The sequence below is a fragment of the Bos mutus genome, chromosome 13 (assembly GCF_027580195.1).
Source record: "Bos mutus isolate GX-2022 chromosome 13, NWIPB_WYAK_1.1, whole genome shotgun sequence".
Taxonomy (NCBI): domain Eukaryota; kingdom Metazoa; phylum Chordata; class Mammalia; order Artiodactyla; family Bovidae; genus Bos; species Bos mutus.
In genome coordinates, this window is record NC_091629.1 from 6,227,079 (window position 1) to 6,251,301 (window position 24,223).

General features: G+C 37.5%; 1 protein-coding gene and 1 pseudogene across 4 annotated transcripts; both read left to right on the top strand.

Annotated features, from left to right (window-relative positions):
• Positions 1-133: 133 nt before the first annotated feature.
• On the top strand, positions 134-23,753 carry MASTL (microtubule associated serine/threonine kinase like). 4 transcript variants are annotated; one of them, XM_070380927.1, is made up of 13 exons: positions 134-415; positions 6,216-6,353; positions 8,019-8,158; positions 8,872-8,960; positions 10,736-10,842; positions 11,036-11,186; positions 12,725-12,897; positions 13,840-14,985; positions 16,035-16,176; positions 17,188-17,202; positions 19,546-19,659; positions 19,754-19,855; positions 22,583-23,753. In XM_070380927.1, the coding sequence occupies exons 1-13, from the start codon at positions 230-232 to the stop codon at positions 22,738-22,740; spliced, it is 2,661 nt and encodes an 886-aa protein (XP_070237028.1). In that variant the 5' UTR covers positions 134-229; the 3' UTR covers positions 22,741-23,753. The 4 variants fall into 4 exon arrangements, with proteins under 4 accessions (XP_070237028.1, XP_070237029.1, XP_005906548.1 ...); XM_070380928.1 differs by having other exon boundaries at positions 16,038-16,176; XM_005906486.3 differs by lacking the exon at positions 17,188-17,202.
• On the top strand, positions 429-3,727 carry LOC102284832 (chromobox protein homolog 3 pseudogene; annotated as a pseudogene).
• Positions 23,754-24,223: the final 470 nt, after the last annotated feature.

Genomic DNA, 24,223 nt, shown 5'->3' on the forward strand with positions numbered 1-24,223 from the left:
AGAAATTCCCGGAAGCCCCGCCTTCACGTCCATCGGTTTCTGCGTAGGCAAAACGCAGGTGACGGAGGCGGAGAGGCGCATGGATGGGCGTGGCGTGGGCTGCGACGTAGTGACATCACTGAGTACGTGCGGCGTGGGTGGAGCCTCACTTTGAACCTAGTTGGCGGGAGTTGCGGCTCTGGAAGGGGCCTTCCCCGGTGATAGAACCTTGCATCGGGGGTGGACTGTGATGGAGCCCACCATGGGCGGTGAGATGGAGAGTGGAGGTGGCGCGGCAACAGGAGAGTGCGTGAATAGGATCCCGGTGCCAAGACCTCCCTCCATTGAGGAGTTCACCATAGTGAAGCCTATTAGCCGCGGCGCCTTTGGGAAGGTGTATCTGGGACAGAAAGGTAACAGGTTGTATGCGGTGAAGGTAAGAGTCGAGGATTAAAGAAAGCTAAAGAGGCTGGTCCTTCGGCCCTACTTCCCGCCCTCTGAACTGGGCAGGCTCCAGGGCCGCTGGAGCGACTAGATTGGATGCCTGGCTCGCTGAAGCCTCCGGGTCCCGCGAGATGATTTTCTTATTTGAGGAGACAGCGCGGGCAAGTCGCTGTTGCCTCTGCCCCGCCCTTCTGTTCCCACCGCATAAACCTTAAAAGATCTAGGACTTCTGAACCCTTTTTACTAATTTGGGCTTTGCCAGGATTAAGGTTGAAACTTTAAATTAGAAATAGTTATTTCCAAATTACATTTTAACTACCAATTTGATGTAGATTCATTTCTATTTTTGTTGAGGCGTAATTGACATATACCAATTTCAGGTGTACAACTTAAGGATTCAGTATTTGTCTATGTGGTGAAATGATCGTCATCATAAGTCTAGTTAGCCATGATGAAACAGCTGCATATTTTTTTCTTGTGATGAGAACTTTATCTTGCTGCTGCTAAGTCGCTTCAGTCGTGTCCGACTCTGTGCGACCCCATGGACTGCAGCCTACCAGGCTTCTCCGTCCATGGGATTCTCCAGGCAATAACATTGGAGTGGGTTGCCATTTCCTTGTCCAATGCATGAAAGTGGAAAGTGAAAGTGAAGTCGCTCAGTCGTGTCTGACTCTTAGCGACTCCATGGACTGCAGCCTACCAGGCTCCTCCATCCGTGGGATTTTCCGGGCAACAGCACTGGATTGAGGTGCCATTGCCTTCTCCCATCTTAGCAGCATTCAAATATATAATGCAATATTGTTAACTATTGTAAGCATGCTATGATATAGATGAACTTTTGACCTGTATAACCAAAAGATATCATTAAACAAACCCCACTTTTCAAGCCTTTCATTATAAATCTGGAATGTAATTTTATTTAAAGACCAAGCTGAAATATTCCTGAATCACTCCTTTATCCTTACAGTAGCATGTGCTGTGCTTAGTGGCTCAGTCCTGTCCAACTCCTTGCAACCACATGGACTGTAGCCCTCCAGGCACCTCTGTCCATGGGAATTCTCCAGGCAAGAATACTGGAGTGGGCTGCCATGCCCTCCTCCAGGGGATCTTTGCAACCCAGGGATCGAACCGGGGTCTCCTGCAATGCAGGTGGATTCTTTACCAGCTGAGCTACCCGAGAAGCCCAACAGTAGTATATATCATTCCAAAGCATTCAAGACTCAAAGTATTCGAAGCTGTTCAGGCCACTGCTGATTCTCAGCTACTCCCGTAGCTTCAAATTAGTCACATCTCAGGAGTGAGTGATAGTAATAAAAGAGAAGCTAGTAGACTGAGTACTGATGTGGTTTCAATTTCCTGTTGGACATTACCCTGTGAACTAGCAAGCACCTCAAAATTATACTTGCCCAGGTTTGAACATGGTCCTCTCCACCTAACCACCTCCTGGATTTCTTCTCTCCCTGTAATAACACCACCATCATTCAGGCTAGGAACTTGAGTCTTTTTAAATTCCCTCTACTGCATCTGTATATCCTCTCTTCAACTCTGCCTGTCAATTCTGTCTCATATTCATTTTTAGTACCCCTTTCATTCCATTCTCAAGTTTGCCCAAATACAGACTTAATTTTTTCTTTCTTTTTTTTCTTAAAGTACAACTTAGTTTTTAGTAAATCAAATATTGGGTAACCATTAACACATTACAATTTTAGAAAATTTCCAGTACCTGAAAACTACGTCTCTTGGTTATCTGCAGTGTCTCCCCACTTAGCCACAAGTAACTTTCTATCTCTATTGGTTTGTCTTTTCTGGACATTCCATATTAATGGAATCACACAATACATGGTCTTTTGCATCCAACTTTCTTCACTTCCTTCACATGTTTTTGAGGTTCCTCAGGCCTTCACTGGGCTTCCCTGTGGCTCAGCTAGAGAAAAAAAAAAATCCTCCTGCAATGTGGGAGACCTGGGTTCGATCCCTGGGTTGGGAAGATCCCCTGGAGAAGGGAACGGCTACCCACTCCAGTATTCTGGCGAATACTGGAGCTGTATAGTCCATGGGGTCACAAACAGTCAGACAGAACTGAGCAGGCTTCACTTTCACTTTCTCTGTAGCCCCCGCCTTCAAGCTTTTCCTAACCTTTCAGACCCACCCTATTGAAATTAATTCTCCATCACTTCATATTACAAAGATTTCTTGCTTTTCCTTCTGTTATACTAAGCAGTCATTATTAGCTGTTGAAATGAAAATGCCAGTATATTTTTTCATAAGTATTTATGAATATCTACTTTGTGTAGGATATGGATACAGTGGTGAACAAAAACAAATATGCCCTCATGAAGCTTCCAGTCTAATGGAATGATAAGGAAATCATGTTTTAGACTGGCTTTGTCAATTTTCCTCATTTTTCTTATGGGAAGGCTCTACAATTGGAATTTACAGTGTATTGATGATTTTATTAAATGCTTTAATGAATCTTTGGAAGAAATACACCTTTTTTTTCTTTGTAATCTTCCTGAGAATTGATCTCAGTGTTCCTAACTATTCAGTTTAGCGCTCCAATTTTAACATAGACTATAGTTTTGCTTCCTTACCAATTACCTTGAGACTTAAAAAGAGTAATTAGTTGTTTTCTGTAACAAAGCATCTGACACCTAAGTGTGAGTAAACTCTAACCATTTTTAAGAATTTTTCCGGAAGATGCTGCAGACCCGGGACCCAGAGAAGCTCAGAGGCGGTGAATAATAGCTCTTTAAGTCTGCAATAAAAAATGGCCTCCAATAAAACTACATTGCAAAAAAATGGGAAAGAAACAAATTGGAAAGAGTAAAAAAGTTGAAGAGGCAGAACCTGAAGAATTTGGACTGCTGTGTAGTGAATGAGAAGGTGTAGTATTTCCTGAAGTGGAAGGGGTTTACAGATGCAGATAATACTTGGGAACCTGAAGAAAATTTAGATTGTCCAGAGTTAATTGAAGCATTTCTTAATTCTCAAAAAGCTGGTAAAGAAAAAGATGGAACAAAAAGAAAATCTTTGTCTAACAGTGAATCTGATGATAGCAAATCAAAGAAGAAAAGAGATACTTCTGATAAACCAAGAGGTTTTGCCAGAGGTCTTGATCCAGAATGAATAATTGGTGCCACGAACAGCAGTGGAGAATTAATGTTTCTCATGAAATGGAAAGATTCCAATGAAGCGGATTTGGTGCTGGCAAAGAGGCAAATGTGAAGTGTCCTCAAATTTTAATCGTAAATTTTATGAAGAGAGACTAATTTGGCATTCTTGTCCAGAAGATGAGATTCAATAATTGTTTGCATTGATTTTTATGTATATTTTTATATATATATATATATAAAATGTGGGTCTTGGTTTTTTGATTTATTAGTGTGAAGAAATAACTACATTCTAATGAAAATCGGGTTTGATATGTTTGTTTTGAAGTAGTATTGGGGAAGTTACACTAGGTTGTTTTTTTTTTTTGGTCTGTAGCACTAGTTGCTTTGGACAAATAAAAGCTTTCTATAGTTGCTTCCTTCAGCAGAAAAGAATTTGATACCATAGTATATTATTTCCTCAGCATTAGAGAACAGCTTTTCTAAATGTTGGGGGATATCTCCATAGTCATTACTTAATCAAAATTTAGAATTTGCATTTCACTCATATATGCCTAAGGATCATTCTAAGTTTTTGTATGTGTATACATAAAATACATATGTAAATTGTTTGGGAGCTTTTTTTGTTGTGGTGGTTTTTGTTTTGGTAAATATATTTAAACAACAGCTTTTCATAACCATGGATAAGCCCATGTTTCTGTAATTCCATCATTTTGAGCAATATAAGAAATCCCTTCAACTTAAACTGAAAACTTAAGTCTTAACCTTTCAAATTAAATAGTTTTGTAATTAATTAGGTAAATTAAGCAATTTAAATAAGGTAATTTTTTAAAGCATCCCTATCAGAATCTGCATCCATATCTGCATATAAATCAGCATATAAATGCAGAAGCCCTGGAAGGAAAATTTTTATCACTATCAACAACCTCCCCAAGCAAATGAAAAAAGTAGAAAAATTCTGGTGTGTTTTAAATAGCAAAGCAAAACTTAGTAAAGTGGACACTTGATGGTTCCTTTGTGTGAACCATTGTTTTACAAGAAATTGAAGTCCCTTTGCTATATTTAGGAAAGGTTGTGATATATGGATGTCTCAGATTTGTTCATGGAAACCTAATCAAATAGTTTTAAAATACTGGTAATTTACGATATACAGGAATATGCCCTACAGAAATATGTCCATAGGGCATATGAGATCTTAGTTCCCTGACTAGGGATAGAACCCAGGTCCCCTGCAGCGAAAGGGCAGAATCTTAACCGCTGGACTACCAGGGAAGTCCCAAGAATGTGTAAACACACATCCTGTCCTATAGTGCTTCCTGCATTTTAGCTGGTCCCAGTCTGTGAAGCAGACTCCCTGGTAGCTCAGTCAGTAAAGAATCTGCCTGCAGTGCAGGAGACCTGGGTTGGATCTCTGAGTCAGGAAGATCCCCTGGAGAAGGAAATGGCAATCCAGTCCAGTATTCTTGCCTGGAGAATCCCATGGACAGAGGAGCCTGGTGAGCTACAGTCCGTGGGCTCGCAAGAGTCATGACTAAAGCGACCCAGCACAGGAATAAATGAGCAAACTTTTCTAATCTACACTTGACCTGCATGTTTTTTCAAACTTTACCCCAACTCATTCCTTACATGAAGGCTCAATTTTCTCAGTATTTTGGGTTACTAGTTGAGCAAAAACCAAGAAAAACAACTTTGTAGTAATCAGAATGTTATTCAACTGTGTATTATGTACTTTATTGTAAATACTGATGAATAGTGGTCAATAGTTTTATATTCCTTAAAAAAAAAGAATTTTTCCAGGGGGAAAAAAGTACATTCTTTCTCTATTTCTATCCATCAAGGAACCAAAAAAATTTTTTTAATGGATTGGCCAATTATTTCTCTATGCCTACATTCCTGATTAAGTAAAAGTCACTCAGTCGTGTCCGAGTCTTTGCAACCCCATGATCTGTACAGTCCATGGATTCTCCAAGCCAGAATACTGGAGTGGGTAGCTATTCCTTTCTCCAGGGGATCTTCCCAACCCAGGGATTGAACCCAGGTCTCCCGCATTTCAAGCGGATTCTTTACCAGCTCTGCTACCAGAGAAGCCCTACAGTCCTGATTATCTGGGAGCATATTAGGAACTATTTTATGACTTGTAAGAACGGCAGAAGTGAAGAAGTGAAATGAAGTCGCTCAGTCGTGTCTGACTCTTTGCGACCCCGTGGACTGTAGCCTACCAGGCTCCTCCGTCCATGAGATTCTTCATGCAAGAATACTGGAGTGGGTTGCCATTTCCTTCCCCAGGGAATCTTCCCAATCCAGGGATTGAACCCTGGTCTCGCGCATTGAAGGCAGATGCTTGAACCTCTGAGCCACCAGGGAAGCCAAGAACAGCAGAACAGAATTTATTTTCTACTTACTGGTAGGGTAGACGGGGAGCATTTGCTTACATCTTTTTCCTTCTCAAAAGGGATGTGATACTTTTACCACTTGATACCAAGATGAGAGGTTCTATGTTAAAGAAAGTTTTATTTTCACTAGCTGTTTTCCTAGCAGAGTTTCCTGCTGGCAGTGTGAGGGCCAAACAACATGTCCATGCTTTCTCTCTGGTTGTTTTCATGGTGGAAACTTGGAAACCTGAGACCACTCTGCGATAAAAAATAAAAAACTATCTGTCTGTTGTCACATTATGTTATACAGGTTGTCAAAAAGGCAGACATGATCAACAAAAATATGACTCATCAAGTACAAGCTGAGAGGGACGCGCTGGCCCTAAGCAAAAGTCCTTTCATTGTCCATTTGTACTATTCCCTACAGTCAGCAAACAATGTCTACTTGGTGAGTAAATGACATGTTTTTCTTCATTCAGGAACCACTAAACCCAGTGACTTAAGAATTACTGTCTTTGGGTTCAGAGTACCTAGGTTTGAATTCCAGCTGTTGAACTTACTAGCTTTATGACCTTGGCCAAGTTACCTTACCAGTTCTATTTGTTAAGGTTCTTCAGGGAAAAAGAACAATAGGGTGTCTGTGTCTGTGTGTATAACGGGGGATTTACTTGAGGGAATTGTCCTTCATGGTTGTGGCAATGGCAAGTCCAAAATCTCTGGGGTAGGCTGACAGGCTGTAGACCCAGCGAAAATTTGATGTTGCAGCACAAGCACAAAGGCAGTGAAGAGGCAGAATTCCCTCCTCTTTGGAGGAGAAAGACAGGATCCCTCAAACTTTTTTCTCTCCAGGCCTTCAGCTGATTGGATAAGGCTCTCCCACATGATGGAGGATAATCAGCTTTTACGCAGAGTCTAATGGTTGAGATGTTTATCTCATGTAAAAAATACCTTAACAGCAACATTTAGATTGGTGTTTGACCAAATATCTGGGTGTCATGGCTTAGCCAATTTGATGCATAAAATGAACCATCATGCCTCAGTTTTCCCCTCTGCAAGGTGGGGATAACAATAGTACCTACCTCAAAGGTTGTTATGAAGTTCCAATAGGTTGATATAAACCTTGTAGAACAGTGTGTGGCACATAGTGCTAAAAATATTTCCTAAGTAAAGGATGCATAATAGAAATACTATATAAAGTTTGATGGGTAATAAGGAAATGATATTAGGAAGTGGTGGATTTGGGATCTATGTACTTAGCAAGTTGCTTGCTTTTCACTGAACATGACAGCTTACACTCTTAATTCTAATGAGGAATTTGGGTAGGGGGCAGGAAGAGGTGAGGATGGCAGGTATTTTGACTTCCAAGTTCTAGAGGTTCATGAGGAAATAATCAGATGTTGTGGAAGACCATTCTGTGCCCCACTCCCAGTCCCACCCACTCTCCAGCAAATAAAAAGAAGAAAAATTATTCCAAATTAAAGGAGACTAAAGAGATATGGTAACTAAATCCCATGCATGGTCCTGGCCTGGGAATGAGGGACGAGGAGAGAGGCCGTCAGGAACAATATGGAATTATCAGAGAAATTTGAATACAGACTAAACAGGTAATAGCGTTATTTTAGCATTAAATTCCGTGCATTTTAAAGATTAATACCAGTTGCTAATGTTGCCTTATTTAAAGTATTTGCATAAAAATACATGCACATAATGTATTTATGTTAATGTTGTTAATAACTTATGTTTATTATGTAACATAATCATGTTAATGATTAGCATAAATAAGTATTGTTATATTCATATATGTGTAGAAGAAAGCAGATGTGGCAAAATGCTAATGATGGGTGAAAATAGATGAAGAGTACATGAGAAATTATTCTGTTCTTCATACCTTTTTGGTAAGGCTGAACAGTTTAATTTAAATTTTAAAAAGTGTATGGGGAAAAAAAAAGTGTATGGGAGCATGAACAAACCTGGTATTGATGTGTACTCAGTGACACCAAGAAAATGTCTGTTACAGAACCATGCTAAATGTATAATCATTAATGCTCAAATAAGATATTTTTAAGTAGTCATATTGGTTTTATTTCACAGTATTTCTATTTCATTTTGACAGGTAATGGAGTATCTCATTGGTGGAGATGTCAAGTCCCTTCTGCATATCTATGGCTATTTTGATGAAGAGATGGCCGTGAAATATATATCTGAAGTTGCACTGGCTCTAGACTACCTTCACAGACATGGAATCATTCACAGGTAATGACTGACTTTTCTCCCAACTATTACTTAAGCACAAGTAATCAAATTATGTATTTACTATTTGAGTCTTAGATATTTGCATAACCCCCAATATATGGGTTATCTTAAATTTAGTAGTAATTTGTGCGAATTTAGAAATTCCATCAACTCTTTCATCTCCCTGCGTGTGTGAATGTGTTGCTTTGTCCATGGATATCCCATTTTATTGTGGAGAATATTCACTCTTTTTTCCACTCTTTTAGCTGTACATCATGCAAAAGTACAATAGTTTATAATCCCAGCTGATTTACAGTGCTTTCCTGTGTTCAAAGAAAGGTTAAGTGACTCTTTTTGATTAAGGCTTAATCTCACACTCTCTTAATCTCACAGAAAGAGGTAAGTATGATTTGACCTGGTTTGAGGTTTATTTTACTTAATGAAATTTATTTTACCTAATGAAATTTATTTTAATATAATATCTAGTGAATAATGCTGAAGATAATCTAGCATTAAATATTTAACTCCTTTATATTCAGATATTCAAATTTTAGTTTGCTTTTTTTTTTTTTAAGTTTGCTTTTGAGAGTTCTTTTCTGTACTGTCAAAGCCACCAATAAGAGACAATAAATAGGGTTTGATTCTTCTTTAACTTTCTGGTTTTTTTTGCTGGAAATTTTAAAATCAACACTAGCTCTTTTTTAGTTATCTGCTACTTGTCTTTTTATGTGCAGGGATTTGAAGCCAGACAATATGCTTATTTCTAATGAAGGTCATATTAAACTAACAGATTTCGGCCTTTCCAAAGTTACTTTAAATAGAGGTAAGAAACATAGCAAGTAAGTACCTTTTTAAAAGTCGAACACATTTTAGACACTACCATTTCATTAGTTTATATTGTTTTCTGTTAGTTAAAAATGAATAAAATGGCTTTGGGTGTGTACCCAGCAGAAGAATTACTGGATCATATAGACCAAATTCTATTTTTAATTTTTTGAGAAACTTCCACTGCATTTTTCATAGTGGTTACACAGTTTTACATTTTACAGTTGACCAGCAGTGCAGCAGTGCACAAGAGTCCCAATTTCTCCACATTCTTTCCAGTACTTCTTATTTTGTTTTTTGATAGTGGTCATCCTAACGGGTATAAGTTATATTTCATTGTAGTTTGGATTTGCATTTTTCTATTGGTTACTTATGTTAAGTGTCTTTTCATAAGCCTCTTGGCCATTTCTATATCTTCTTTAAAGAAATGTCTATCCAAGACTTTTATTCACTATTTTAATTAGATTACTTGGATTTTTTTTGTTACTGAGTTGTAGTTGTCTTTATATTCTGTATATGAACCCCTTATTAGATAAATAATTTACAGATATTTCTCCCATTTTGTAGGTTGTCTTTTCATTCTGTTGCTTGTTTCCTTTGATGTTCTGAAGTTGGTGAGGTTTGAAATAGTCCCATTTGTCTATTTTTGCCTTTTTCCTGTGCTTTCAAAGTCATAACCAAGAAATCATTGCTGTAGCATTTTTTAAATTTGTAAAATATATTTTAAGAAGTTTATTGTAGTTCCTACAAGCTTCCCTTGTAGCTCAGTCAGTAAAGAATCTGCCTGCAGTGCAGGAGACCAGGGTTCAAACCCTGGGTTGGGAAGATCCCCTGGAGAAGGAAATGGCAAACCACTCCAGTATCCTTGCCTGGACAATCTCATGGACAGTGGAGCCTGGTGGGCTGCAGTCCATGGGGTTGCAAAGAGTTGGGCACAACTAAGCGACTAATATTTACTTACAGTTTCATCAGTGTGAGGTATAAGTGAAGTTTAAATTCAAACTTTCGACCTACATTTTAAAGTCTTACACCACATACAAAGTATTACACTTCTCTTACTATTTTTGATATCTAAAGAAAACTGTACAATATTATGTGTGAGTGTTGAATCATTTTACAGTGTTACACATTGAAAGCTGATAAAAATCTGCATTACTTTCCATCTTGCTTACATAGTAAATTAACATGAGTGGTCCATAATTTGTATTAATTCCTTAAATTGATTCTGCTGTTGTTGTTTAGTCACTCAGATTCTGTTATTGAAATTTATTTTGTATTCTTAGTACATTGATTCCTCTCTTAACTGTTTTCTTTTTACCACCTCCTTTTCTAATGCTTTATTTACCAAGAATTATTTTGTTGGCAGTTAGGTAACACTCTTGTATTTATCTCTTTTTTTAAAAATTTATTTTTATTATTTATTTATTTTTACCTTTTGACCCCTTTCATCCATTTCTTCCAACCCTTAATGCCACCTCTGGCAACCACAAATCAATTCTCTGTATCTATGAGCTTGATTTTTTGTTTTGTTTTTTAAATTCTATATATAGAGAAAGCATATGGTATTTGTCTTTCTCTTGTCTGGTTAGTTCTACATGTTAACTGTATAGCATGATGGTTTTCCTGGCTGTGTTTGTCTTGCACAAGCCAACTTTGTAGTTGATGTTAATAATGTGGAAAGTGGGGCAAAGTCCAGAACAAATAATTGTTGACTTTAGTCAATGACAGTTAAAGTTTTAAAAGAATATCATATACTTTTCTTTCCATACATAGATATCAACATGATGGATATTCTTACAACACCATCCATGGCGAAACCTAGACAGGATTATTCAAGAACCCCAGGACAAGTATTATCTCTCATCAGCTCTTTGGGTTTTGTAAGTACTCGATAAGAAAAAAACTCACATGATATGCCCTAACATGATTGCCATTTACACGAATTCAAATATTAAGCATGTTGCATTACTTCAGCAGTTCATCTACCTAGATGTCATAACAGTCTGTGCGTTTAGGTGGTGTTTTTGTGACAACAAATCGTAGCATTTGTTTTTGTCTTCCTCTTTTTCATAGCACACACCAGTTGCAGAAGAAAATCATGACACTGCAAATGTTCTTTCCACTCAAGTATCTGAAACATCACCACTTTCTCAAGGACTAACTTGTCCTATGTCCGTAGATCAAAAGGACACAACTCCTTATTCTAGCAAGCTACTAAAATCATGTGAGTATAAAAGAAAAGGTAGTATACTCCATTAAATGTGCCCTTGAGGAACAAAGTATTTTACCATTTTAAAATTCTGAGTATCAGTAATTTTGAAATGCAGACATTCAGATAGCCTGTGGATTTGCTCTGTTTTGTCACCCAAGTGCCATTTCTGCCCAGGGTTATTGCAGATCTTTGTTGTTGTTGTTGGCTGCACTGGGTCTTCAATGTTATGCACAGGCTTTCTCTGGTTGCAGTGAGCTGGGGTTATTCTGTAGTTGCGGTGTGTGGGCTTCTCATTGCGGTGGCTTTTCTTGTTGCCGAGCGCAGGCTCTAGAGCCCTCGCTTAGTTGCTCCACAGCTTGTGGGACCTTCCTGGACCAGGGATCGAACTGGTGTACCGTCCATTGCAAGGTGGATTCCTAACCACTGGACCACCAGGGAGGTTCCTGTTGCAGATCTTTACATCAACAAAATAAAATGTCAAGCTAATTTTTCAATTAGCTGCAACACTGTAATGATCATTGGGTGAATTTCACTGTACTGAGTCTATGGAAATCTTAGTGGAGAGGATATAGTAATACTGTGTGCCTTTATAAAATGATTTCTAAAAGGTTCTGAAATAAAATCAAGATGATATAGTTTTAGTTATTACACAATAAAAGACAAAAGTCAAAAGTAAAGGAAGCAAGTGGAAAATCTGTATGGCACTTAACTTCACCCTCTAACTTATCAACAGTGGACAGTTTAGTTCTGTGCATGCGTATTTTCTTCATCTTAGAAATGTGAATAATGATCCTCTAAAGAGTAATTAGTGTTCGTTGTTTTCATAGATGCTATTTGTTGTGAATTTGGTCCTCAATTCTGTATATCTCTTGGATGGATAGATAGACCGAAAGGAAGAATTGCCTCCTTTTTACAAATGAGAACAAACGAGTCTCACTTTAAGTTCAGGAGCAAAAAGTTTTAGCATCATTACTTGTTTCTAAGATACAGGAACTTGTATTATATAGATGGTGCTGCTTTCTGGCACTGGCTCACACTTAGCAAAGTCACTATTATTTCTTTTACCCAGTAGTATAAAGAAGTCCCTATGGATGTATATAATTCCACACTGGTAAGCATGTAAACCTCAACATTAAAATAAAGCTCTGGTTTTAACTAAATACAAATTGAATTGAGTAAGAGTAGTCACATTCCAGCCTTTTAGCACACCCAGATTTAGCCCATCAGTAATGAACCTTCATCGAGAAAAGTTTCAAATTGGATAATGGATATTCAAAATGAATTTTCTCCTAATTATAAATTTGCTCCCTGTCCTGATTTCTACTTTATAAATACTGAGTTTTGTCTATTAACTTTCAGAATAGTACTTGTTTGTCAAAACAGCCTGAAGCTATCCTTGTAGACGAGATAATGTTTACATAGAAATAGTTCTGATACGAAATATTTACATACTACTTACTTAACCCAATTACCTGTAAAGATTCAGGATTCGCAGGGAAGTAGGAAAGATGTGACATAAGTTAAGCCTCGGTGTTTTCTCTTCCCCACAGGTCCTGAAATGGTTGCCTCCCACCCGGGGATGCCTGTGAAGTGTCTAACTTCCCACCTCCTCCAGTCTAGGAAGAGGCTGGCAACATCCAGCACCAGCAGTCCATCCCATACCTTCATATCCAGCATGGAATCTGAGTGCCACAGCAGTCCCAGATGGGAAAAGGATTGCCAGGTCAGAGTGCCACTCACCTTACCCAGAACCAACTGTGTGTGATGATAGAAACACTTGACACCTTTTCATACAAGTTCTATAAGGACATGAAACCGTTATGTGAACAGCAGTGAAGATACTCTTCATTTTCCTGTATATTCTGTCAAATTCTTTTGCAGTATTTCATTTCTCATTCAAATGTGAAATTATTCTTGTTCAGTATATGAGATTACAATTGTTTTTTTTTTTTTAATTTATGTTTTGGTCATACTTCGAGGTATGTGGGGGTCTTAGTTCCCCAATCAGAGATTAAACTCATGATCCCTATATTGGAAGCATGGAGTCTTAACCGCTGGTTCACAAGGGAAGTCCTCCAATTTTTTAATTTTTGCAGTATATTAATGGTAAATGTTTGGCTTCTAGGCATCTAGATGGAATTCTTTTTTAAAATTCTCTACCCAAACACAGACATTAGATTGTTGAGTTTTTTTAACCTTTGTCTTATTTTATAACTTATACTACCTCCTTCTATAACTGTTTACTGCCAGTTTATCACTTAATGGAATGGTAACTCTTCTGAATCAGAAATAACTTCTAGACCACAAAGGTGATACAGATGTGTCTTTAAAAGTGTCTATTCTAAGGAGATTGCTTGCCAAGTGAACAGATACTGAAAGTTATTTTACTTAATTTATGTATTCTATTCTGGGCTTTTAAAAGCTATTAAAGCTGAGAGGAACTAAAAATGTGATAACCTTTCCTATATAGACTGTGGATAAAATGTTAGATTAGAATTATATTAATACCCAAAGGAAAAAATCTTTCCACTTGATAAAATAAATTGGACTCTATTTGCTCCTTAATCTCAGTAATATGATTTTCTTTATTACAGTGGCTAAGTCCTAATCACTGGGCCACCAGGGAAGTCCCCTAATTTTTAAAGTGTTTTTTCCTCCCTCTTAGGAAAGTGACGATGCAGCAGGCTCTACGATGATGAGTTGGAATACAGTTGAAAAGCCTTTATGCACAAAATCTGTAGATGCCATGGAGACCAAAAGTTTCAATGAAAGGGATCTTGAGTTAGCTCTTTCTCCCATTCACAACAGCAGTGTCGTTCCTGCCACTGGAAACTCTTATGTTAACCTTGCTAAAAAATGTTCTTCAGGGGAAGTTTCTTGGGAAGCAAGAGAACTAGATGTAAATAATATCAACATGACTGCTGACACAAGCCAGTATTGTTTCCATGAGTCAAATCAGCGGGCTGTGGATTCTGGTGGGATGACTGAAGAGCACCTTGGGAAAAGAAGTTGTAAAAGAATTTTCGAATTAGTTGACTCCAGTCCTCGTCAGGGAATTATACCAAATAAAAAAAGTTGCTTCGAATATGAGTGTAGTAATGAAATGAGAGATTGTTATGCAACTCAAAGGACAGGCTTCGCATTTGAAGTCCAGGACCTTAAGCTGTTGGTATACAGAGATCAGCAAAATGACTGTGTGAATAAGGAGAATGTGGGCAGTTCTTTTACTGATAAACACCAAACCCCAGAAAAATCACTTGTCCCGATGATAGAGAAAAACCTTATGTGTGAGCTGGATGACGATTGTGACAAGAATAGTAAGAAGGACTACTTAAGTTCTAGTTTCCTGTGTTCTGATGGTGATAGAACTCCTAAAAGTATTCACATGGACTCCGATTCATCTTTTCCTGGAATTTCCATCATGGAAAGTCCCTTAGGAGGGCAGTCTTTAGATCCAGATAAAAACATCAAAGAATCCTCTTTGGAAGAATCAAATATTGAAGACCTACTTCCTGTATCTCCCAGCTGCCAAGAAAGTACCTTGCCAAAAGGTGTTGAGTGCCCTACCATCCAAGACAGCAATCAAAAAATGTTGGCTCCTTCTTCAGAGGTCTTAAAACCATTAACCTCTAAAAGAAATGCTGTGGCATTTCGGAGTTTTAACAGTCACATTAATGCTTCCAATAGCTCCGAACCTTCTAAGATGAGCATCACTTCTTTAGATATGATGGATGTTTCGTGTGCCTATAGTGGGTCATATCCCACGGCTATCACCCCTACTCAGAGAGAAAGATCTGACATGCCGTATCAGGTATGTTACCACTGGACACTCCATGCTGTATCAGGTGTGTTATCACTTGCTAATGTGTGGCCCTCTAGATTTTAGAAAAATCAACTATGACACTGATCTATCAGCTGGACTATATAATATTAATCAAATGGTCTTGTTCTGCTTATTGGGAATCTGTGGCTCTGTGGAGGTTTTACAGAAAGGTGAAGCGGGTAGCAGTGTTTAGCATTTTTAATTCCAGTGCCTCCTTCATTTGTATTGTCGTGCATACTTTCACATATTTACATTTCACATGTTTACATATTTACAATCACATTTTCACTTGATCACAGTAACTCTGAGATACAAAATTAAAATCCATCTACTTTACTGCCTTCTAAGAACATATTTAGATGATCTCTTTTCTTTGTAGAAGAGAGTTGAAAAATAAAAATTTTTTTTCCCTTAAACTATTATCTTTTAAAACCCAAAGTTTCTTTTTTTTTCTTCCTTTGGAGAGACATCTTAATATAGAAAGTACACACCTTGAATGTAGGGTTACAAGACTTGAGTTTTCTATTTAGAGCTTAGTGAGGGACTTAGAAATTCTTACCCTCAGAGCCTGTGTCTGCCACCTGTCCTGCTGGTCCAACAGAGTCCTTGTGAGACGACAAAATATCTTAAAAACATAAATGCCAATTGGCACCAAAGGTTATTTGCATATAGTTCCATCTTATGCATTGTCCTAGTAATTCAATCATTTTTCAGCTGTAGCCTCCCTCCAGGACACTTTGTAAGCTTGTATTGATCCATCCTATGAAGAAATTTTTCTCATGGATTTTTTTCATTGTTTCTTGCATATCCAGATCTTACTGAAATAACTGATGTTAGCTAAGCAATTGAATTGCATTAGTATCATTAGGATTTTTTAAGTAAGACGTTTCATAATTAGTTCTGAGACCATTTCCAAAGCTGATCAAGGATTTGACTATTTTTCATGCCCAGCAGCCTTGCTTTTCTTTGGTGTAAGCATTTCTGTTCACTGTGAAAGGAATGAAGGTATTCATTGTGCCTTAAACTCTTGAAATTAGCAGACCCCAAATCAGGTCAAATCAGAAACTCCATACCGAACTCCAAAGAGTGTGAGAAGAGGGGCAGCCCCAGTGGACGACGGGCGAATCCTGGGAACGCCAGACTACCTCGCACCCGAGTTGCTGTTAGCCAGGGCCCATGGTAAGACGCACGCGTCTTGAATTTTTGAAGTATCTATCATTATAGTTTCTTTTGAGATAAATTGTGTTAAATTTCTTTGGAACTTAGATTGCCTAAAGTAAAACAAGATGAGATCATGCAGTACTCTTTTTCTCACATACATGGCATTTATTATAGTAAATAAAGACACACAGCCATTCATCCTCAGCCTGCAGGTTTAGTCTCAGTGACCCAGAGAAGCCTCACCTTCCACCGCCTCTACTGTCTTTGTTCTAAATGTCTTCCCAGGTCTATTCTTATCTGGTTTCAGGAATACAAAATTGGTCCTGTGCTTCTGTTCGGTCTGTAGATGCCTCTTCCTGTTCAGAGGCTGCACTCACTATACCCTCAGCAGGAGGGTCCAGCCAGAGAGGAACCATCCCTCAAAAAGCAACTCAGAAATAAAAGTTCCTCTGGGCACTTAACTAGTTTTTGGACATTGTCCCTTTTGCTAAGTCACAGCATTGCTAGCTCATTTCCTATATTATCATTTGTACATTTTCTCAAATCAATACAGTATGAATGGAAACCTCAGATGGCAAGGTTTACTTGATAAAATCTTGCCACTGTTTTAGTGGCAAGATTTTTATTTATCATAGCTAGCTAGTGAAATGTTCTAAAATTTTTATTTCCCATAAAAGTAACTTGACACATAGTTTCAAAAATAAATAATAGAGAGCAATTTATCATTTTAAAGACAACAATAACAGTTCCCTGCTCTCTTAACTACTAAGGGGAGTTAGGGACCCCAGCCTGAGTTTCCATAGCTTCTTCTTTTAATACATATGCTTGTTTCAGCTCTCTTATATTTGTAGTAAAATTACCTGAATTATTGCTCCCAGAGTAGGCTGTTTTCTACTTGGGATAAGCTCTCTTCTTCATCTGTTATCTCTTGTATCAGGCACACTACCTGGTTTCTAGTTCAATTAATGACATAATAATGAACTTATAACTTTCAAACAATGTACCTAACTCCTGTTTTCTTACATGCAGGATTTCTGACTTCAGGTGAGTGAATTTCTGCATAAAGGAACGTGGCAAAGCACATTTATCTGAACAGTCAAAGTCTAACTAGATCACATTGCATGAAAAATTTTTCTTAATTTAAGCTCACTTATGAAATACAAAATGAGCTTCCCAGGTGGCGCTAGTGGTAATGAACCTGGCTGCCAATGCAGGAGACGTAAGAGACACAGGTTCGAACCCTGGGTTGGGAAGATCCTCTGGAGAAGGGCCCAACAACCCACTCCAGTATTCTTGCCTGGAGAATCCCATGGACAGAGGAGCCTGGTGGGCTACAGTCCATGGGGTCACAAAGAGTCAGACATGACTGAAGTAATTAGCATGCACACAGCGTGTACATGTTTATCTTTATCCCATGAAATACAAAAATGAACTGTCTTCTGAGCAAGAAGACATCCAGAGAGATTTCTCTTCTCTGTGAAAACAAGTGTCGGCATGTGGAATTTTTTTTATTTCAACTGAAGAAATAGGCTTGATAAAAATATTAAAGTTAATAGCTACAAAAGGGCTTGAATTTTCTAAGCCTTTCATTCCATTATTATTAGAAAACAGAGAGGAATTAACAGTATTAACATACAAATTACAGACGTGGATTTTAAACTAGAAAGCCAATCATGTAAAACAATTCTGTTTTATAGTTCTAGCTATTTATTTTATAATTGATAATATATCACAATATGTGATCTTTTTAGACTCTGACTCAAGTGTATGGGTATGTATGACATATCCATGGAGAAGTCATGTATGTTTCTGACATGAGTACATTTTTGGCTGAGCTGGCAAAAGGGTCCTAATTTCTAACCTAAGTAAAATAAATTAAAATGCAGGGTTTTTCCTGATTTCCTCCTACTTTCCTATATTTGGTTATCTAATCTGTTGAAATAATTCTTTCTCAGTGCTGCTTAAAAGGCCTACTAATGGAGGTGGTTTGTGTATTTTTATAGTGATTACAATAGAGATAGAAGCCTGTAGACTGTTTGTACCTTGTGTTCCATAGGAAAAATGGGATCATGTGGCTTGCAAATGGAAAGGTATTCTAAATGCATGCGATTATTTTTTCTAATGGCAGAGTCCACAACGCTTTTCTATTGTTTTTTGTTTTGGAGGCTTTTTTGTTTGTTTTTCTACTTGTTTTAAAATGAAATGGTATTTGCTTAACCACAGTAGTGAATTTTGTGAAACTGACTTTAAAGAGTTAATTTTCAGACAAATTAGTTCTAGACTAGAATCTCAACTCTAAATTTATATTGAAGTTAATCATTTTTGGACTGAAATTAACTTTCGCTTAGGAAACATTTTGTTCATTCGTAGACATAACTAAGCAAAAGTAAAAACCAGATTATAAGGTCTTGTTTAAACATCTAAAAAAAAATCTTTGTAGGGTATGCCCTGGTGGTCTAGTGGTTAGGACTTGGTGCTTTCACTGACAAAGCCTGGGTTCAGTCTCTGATTGGGGAACTAAGATCCCACAAGCCTCATAACACAGCCCAAAAAATAAAAATAAAAAAACATCTTTGTATAGAAATGATGCTTTCATTGAAGGTTTTATTTAGAAGTCAGTTTTACCTACTTATTAAGACTTATCTTCTAATTCCCTCCTCAAGCTATAGTCTAAAAGGGTTTTTTTGTTGTTGTTAAACTAATTTGTCCCCCTCTGTCCTTAAAAAGAGTATAGCAACATTAAAACACCCTGTAAGTAAGGCTTCCCTAGTCACCAGGTTATCCTCCAGTTACCATTAATATTACCTACTCATCTCATTCCTTTGTAAAACAAGTAGATACAGAGTCATCCGAATGTTATTATTTCCTGATCTGAAACTGAGGAGTACTCTAATTTTAAAGAATAACTTTTAGATTAAATGCATTTCTTCGTTGTGTTTTAGGATTTAGCACAAATAAGTCTCCAGGATATTGGAAGTAATTAATAAATGGCAAAAGATAACTTTAACTTTTTTTTTTAATAGCCACGTTAATTGTTAATCTATATTCAGGACTTCCCTGGAGGTCCAGGGGTTGACTCTGCACTTCCAAATGCAGGGGGTACAGGTTCAATGCCTGGTTGGGGAACTAGGATACTGGATGCCACATGGTATGGCAAAAAAATTTTTTTAATAAAAATAACAAAACTACTATTTTCCAAGAAAATAATTACCACACTGCCTAAAGGAAGGTAATTTGGGGTTTTATACCTTAAAGAGCCAGAGGGAAACCTTAGGAAGTAAGTCTTTGGGCCTTCATTGTGCCCAGATAAAAACATATTAATGTTTTAGTTGATCAAACATTTGTAGAAAATGCTTGCAAGTTCAGCTGCTTCTTCTTAAATTCCAGGTCCCGCAGTAGACTGGTGGGCCCTTGGAGTTTGCTTGTTTGAGTTTCTAACAGGAATTCCCCCTTTCAATGATGAAACACCACAGCAAGTATTCCAGAATATTCTGAAAAGAGGTGATTCTTTTTCTCCTATCTATGAAGATAGATTCATTTATCTCTGTGTATTGTTCCTTTGACCAGTGATGAACATGTTAATTTGTATCTGTAGATATCCCTTGGCCTGAAGGTGAAGAAAAGTTATCTGATAATGCTCAAAGTGCTGTGGACATACTCTTAACCATTGATGATACAAAGAGAGCGGGAATGAAAGGTAAGGTTTGGAGTTAGTCACCAAACCGTGGTGACTTTACCCTTGATTTGCTTCAGGGATGAATGTTAATAACATCAAGTTCTAATATAATACTACTGATAGTCTGACAGCTAAACTTAGTTGATTTTAAACTTTCAGTTTATTTTTGCCCTCTCAGTATTCATTGGTATATTTGTCCTTACTCAGAACATTAAAATTCAGTGCAATCAGGTTGCAGTCTTGAATTTTATTACTCTCAAGCAGGTTCTCAAAACAATCTCATCTTGTCAATGTCTTTAAGTTTTTCAGAGCCTGATAAAGTTAACCATCAACTAATATAGGAAATTCTTTTAGTCAAAACTTCCTGTTCTGTGATTTCTTACTGCTTCATTTCTGACATTATTGATTGACAAGTATTTTTATGTACTCTGGCTCCTTGTTGCATTATCTTCACAGCTAAGATGCCTCAAAGACGACAAAATGGGCTCATCATGACCCATTCAAAGGTTTTTTCCAGTACTGGAAACTCGAATTAATTTTAAACTCCAATTTTGAAACTCCAGTAAATCTCATTAGTAGTTGCCTTAAAATTCTTTTTGTCACACGGTATAGATAGAGACGGCTAAGCACTTATGTCTCAAAATACACTTCCATGTGAAGTACGATATATTAGGAAAATGGACTTTAGCAGTATGTCATTTGTATCAACTTCTAGTTTTCCCTCTAATCAGATCAGCAAACCCTATAGAGTGACTTCTAGGTGTCACTGTTGTTACCTGAGGCACTGGAGGTAACCTAGGGATGAACCAGACTGCAACTCCTGTGCTTAAGTTCTAGAACTACACTCTAGTGAAAAGACAAGAAGTAGACAAATACAATCATAACGCCATCCAGTAGTGACTACACAAAGAGAGAAAGCAGAGAGGGTACAAAGTGAAGGCAAGAGATTTATTTTTTAGACTGGATGGTCACGAAGATTTCTGACAAGTGGAGTTTGAGCAAACACCAGTGTAAAGTAAGGATGCAGACATTTGAAAACTGAGCTCTGAAAATTGCTTTAAGGGACTTCCCTGGTGGTCCAGCGGTTAAGACTCCAAGCGTCCACTGCAGGGGCCACGGGTTCAATCCCTGGTCGGGAAACTAAGATCCTGCATGCCACATAGTGTGACCAAAAATAGTAATAATGAAAATTAAAAATTGCTTTAGCGCAACAGTTCTCCTCGGGAATGATTTTGCTCCCCAGAGAACATTTGGTGTTGTCTGGAGACATTTCTGGGTTGTTACAGCATTTGGGGTCATCTAGTAGGTTGAGGCCACGGGTTCACTCAGCATTCTACAATGCTCAAGGCAGTCCCTACAACAGAAAATTATCTGGTCCCAAATGTCAATCATAACAAAGTTGTGAAACCGTTGTTTAGTAATTTGCTTAGCACATTCTTACCAGACCTCAGATACTGTTCATTTGTTCAATGAATAGTTGACCTAGTAAAGCAGACGGGGTTATTCTTCAGTTTAGTTAATCTTAACCTAGATTAGACTTCCTTTGCAGATGCAGCTTAAATAAAGAGATACAATGAGAGAATCATGAAACATCATATCACATCCAATATTACAAGTAACTCTAAAGTAACCAATGCTCAGTTATTTATTTTGAACAGTTGAGACAAATTCTCTAAATGTGAATTACTGTTGCTATTTTATCCTTTTTCCTACCAGTCTTTTAGTTTATGGTAAATCCAACATATACACATACTGTTTTTCCAACCCACTAGCCCCAGCACAGACACACAATTCCCTACTGTATGCGTAGTCATCTTCTGATATTTTCCTCAAATTTGATTGCTCTTTTGGTTTGCATACTGCCTTAATTGACACTTTTTTTTTTTTTTTTTTTTTGCCATCTTTACTGTTGCCTGATGAAGTGAATAGTTGAGGAGAGGGGACCTTTGTCTACCAACTGAATACCTGTGTGACCAAAAAAAGCAAATTCTTATTTTAGTCGACAGAGGAAAATGTAGTGAAGATGTGATTTTGTAAGTGGAAGTCATAGACTCAGATGTGCCCATACTGCTGGGTGGCCAGTGTGTTGTAGAGATGAAAGTTAGCGAAATCAAAGAACCAGGAAGAGAAAGAATGTGTCAGAAGTGTCATTGGTGTGTATGCTGAAATTAGCAGGAAGGATAAGGATGGAGCACAGGGAAGACAGTGTGGGAGTGGAGGATGACCTTCCTGCTGAAGTGATGTAGGCGGGCGATGCTGAGCTCCAAGCAGTCAGCAAGGCCTTGAAATAAGAAGTGGGGCATTAATCACTTAAGATCAGTGATGGAGGAACAGGAAGTAGGCCAGGTTCCCTTATCTCATGAAGTGTGGGATTCTTCCATCAGGTACAGGCAGTGAGAAAGAGAGGCTCCTGTTAAGGCCAGTCATCATTCACTCTTTGGACCAATTCAGACAAGGCACCTGTCATATGCCAGGCGATACACAGAATAACATAGCATGTGCTGTTGGGAAGCGTGTGGTTGAAGAGAGGGATGTTTTTAAAATGTCTCTGAAACGGGCATAGTAAACCAGGGCAAGGTCCATGTGAGACAGTCTGTCCTCGATGCCTGTAAAATATTGGGTTAGCCAAGAAGTTCACTTGGGTTTTTCATACTATCCAATGGGAAACCCAGATGATCTTTTTGGCCCACCCAATAGTACTTTGGTAATGGTGTCATAATATTGTTTTGTTTGATATTTTTTCCCAAGAGCTGAAACATCATCCTCTCTTCAGTGGTGTGGACTGGGAAAATCTACAGCATCAAAAAATGCCTTTCATACCCCAACCAGATGACGAAACAGATACATCTTATTTTGAAGCCAGGAATAATGCTCAGCACCTGACTGTATCTGGATTTAGCCTTTAGCTTTAATCTATTAAATTTTTCCCTTTAATCTAACCTTGCCTTATAGCATGAGCTAGCATAATTACATACACCTTAGTACTAGATTGATCTAAGTGGGAAAAATCATTATTTTACCTGGATCAGTGAGCTTTTCATGTGTGTTACAGCTTCCACAGCATTAAGAAGGCTATCAAGAATGTAATCAGTAATTTATCTTAGTCCCAGAGTTGTAAATAGATCTTCAAAGCTTTTTTCATCTTATTTATTTTGTTATTGCACTTTATAAAAATTAATGTTTCAGTAAAACTGTTAGAAATATGACCTCTTTAGAGAAAGAGTAAGCCTCGAGCTTGATTTTCTTTCTCATCTATTCATGTCGGTCTACCATTCATTTGGTGTTAATACAACAAAACATTATAATATAGTTTTATTTTATTGTAATTTATCTGTACTTGATTGCCTGCAAAAGCTGTAGTCTTGAGGGCAATCATGTAAAGCTACCATTGTGACCTCAAAAATGCAATTGGAAAATTCCTTCACTCAGTACTATAACTCCTTATGGGAATGAGAAATAAAAGGATTAGGGTTTTGCCTCACTTTGCTATGAATGCAGTTTTGTTGCGTTGGCTGCTTCTGGTGCTTTCTCTACAATACAGATTACTTTAAAATAGTAGTAGAAAGCTTAGGTGAGATATACTGTAGCAATTTTAACAGCTTGTTCAATTTTAACAAAAACATGATGGTTTACATTTTTAAATAATTCATTTAAAACATAAGCAGCATTACCAGAATAGCCTGATTCTTTTTTTTAAAAAATAACTTACTTTCACTTAATAAATGTAATTGTAAGATACTTTGATACATTCTCTGTCAACATCACTCTTTTCAATATAGATACACTAAGATTCAGCTTCACAAGTCATTTCTTAAATTCATTGAGGTTTTCTGCATACTTACCCACCAAAAGAGAAAAACTCAAATTTAAATGTACCATGTGTAAATTTTCTGTTAATATATTAAATACTGTTGCTCATTTTGCAAAATGGCTCAAGTGTTTTTACTTTCTATCAGCATCCTGTTATTAATGTAGTTGACAAAGATTAAAACTGTTTAGAACTGTTGCAGCGAAAGAGACACTGTAATAATCAGTGCCATGTAACTGAATCCATGATTTAATGGTTTTACTGAGCTTGTTCTAGCAATGACTACCCAGGTTTAATCCTCCTAATTGTCACCTTTTCTAACAAGAATATGTTCAAAATACAGTTGTTAAACCTTAGTTTAATGTAAATTACATCTTTCCCTTAAATTAGGTAAAAGCTAAGATTATCCTCCCATGGAATTTTCAAGTAGTAGAAAAAACAGTGGTTTTGGAATCAAGCACAAATGGTTTAAACCACGGCTCTGTCACAGTAAAAAGCTGTAGGTGGGTTAAACTCTAATCATCTACCTGTGTTGTGTAGAAAGGAGCTTCCCAGGACACCAGTCTTACCAGGAACTTGAA

What these genes read in the sequence shown, in the direction of transcription:
- MASTL (XM_070380927.1), top strand. Translation starts at nt 230, where the DNA reads ATGGAGCCCACCATGGGCGGTGAGATGGAGAGTGGAGGTGGCGCGGCA. An exon ending in CAGCAAACAATGTCTACTTG is followed by an intron (nt 6,354 to 8,018) that starts GTGAGTAAATGA and finishes TCATTTTGACAG; the next exon opens with GTAATGGAGTATCTCATTGG. An exon ending in GATCTGACATGCCGTATCAG is followed by an intron (nt 14,986 to 16,034) that starts GTATGTTACCAC and finishes TCTTGAAATTAG; the next exon opens with CAGACCCCAAATCAGGTCAA.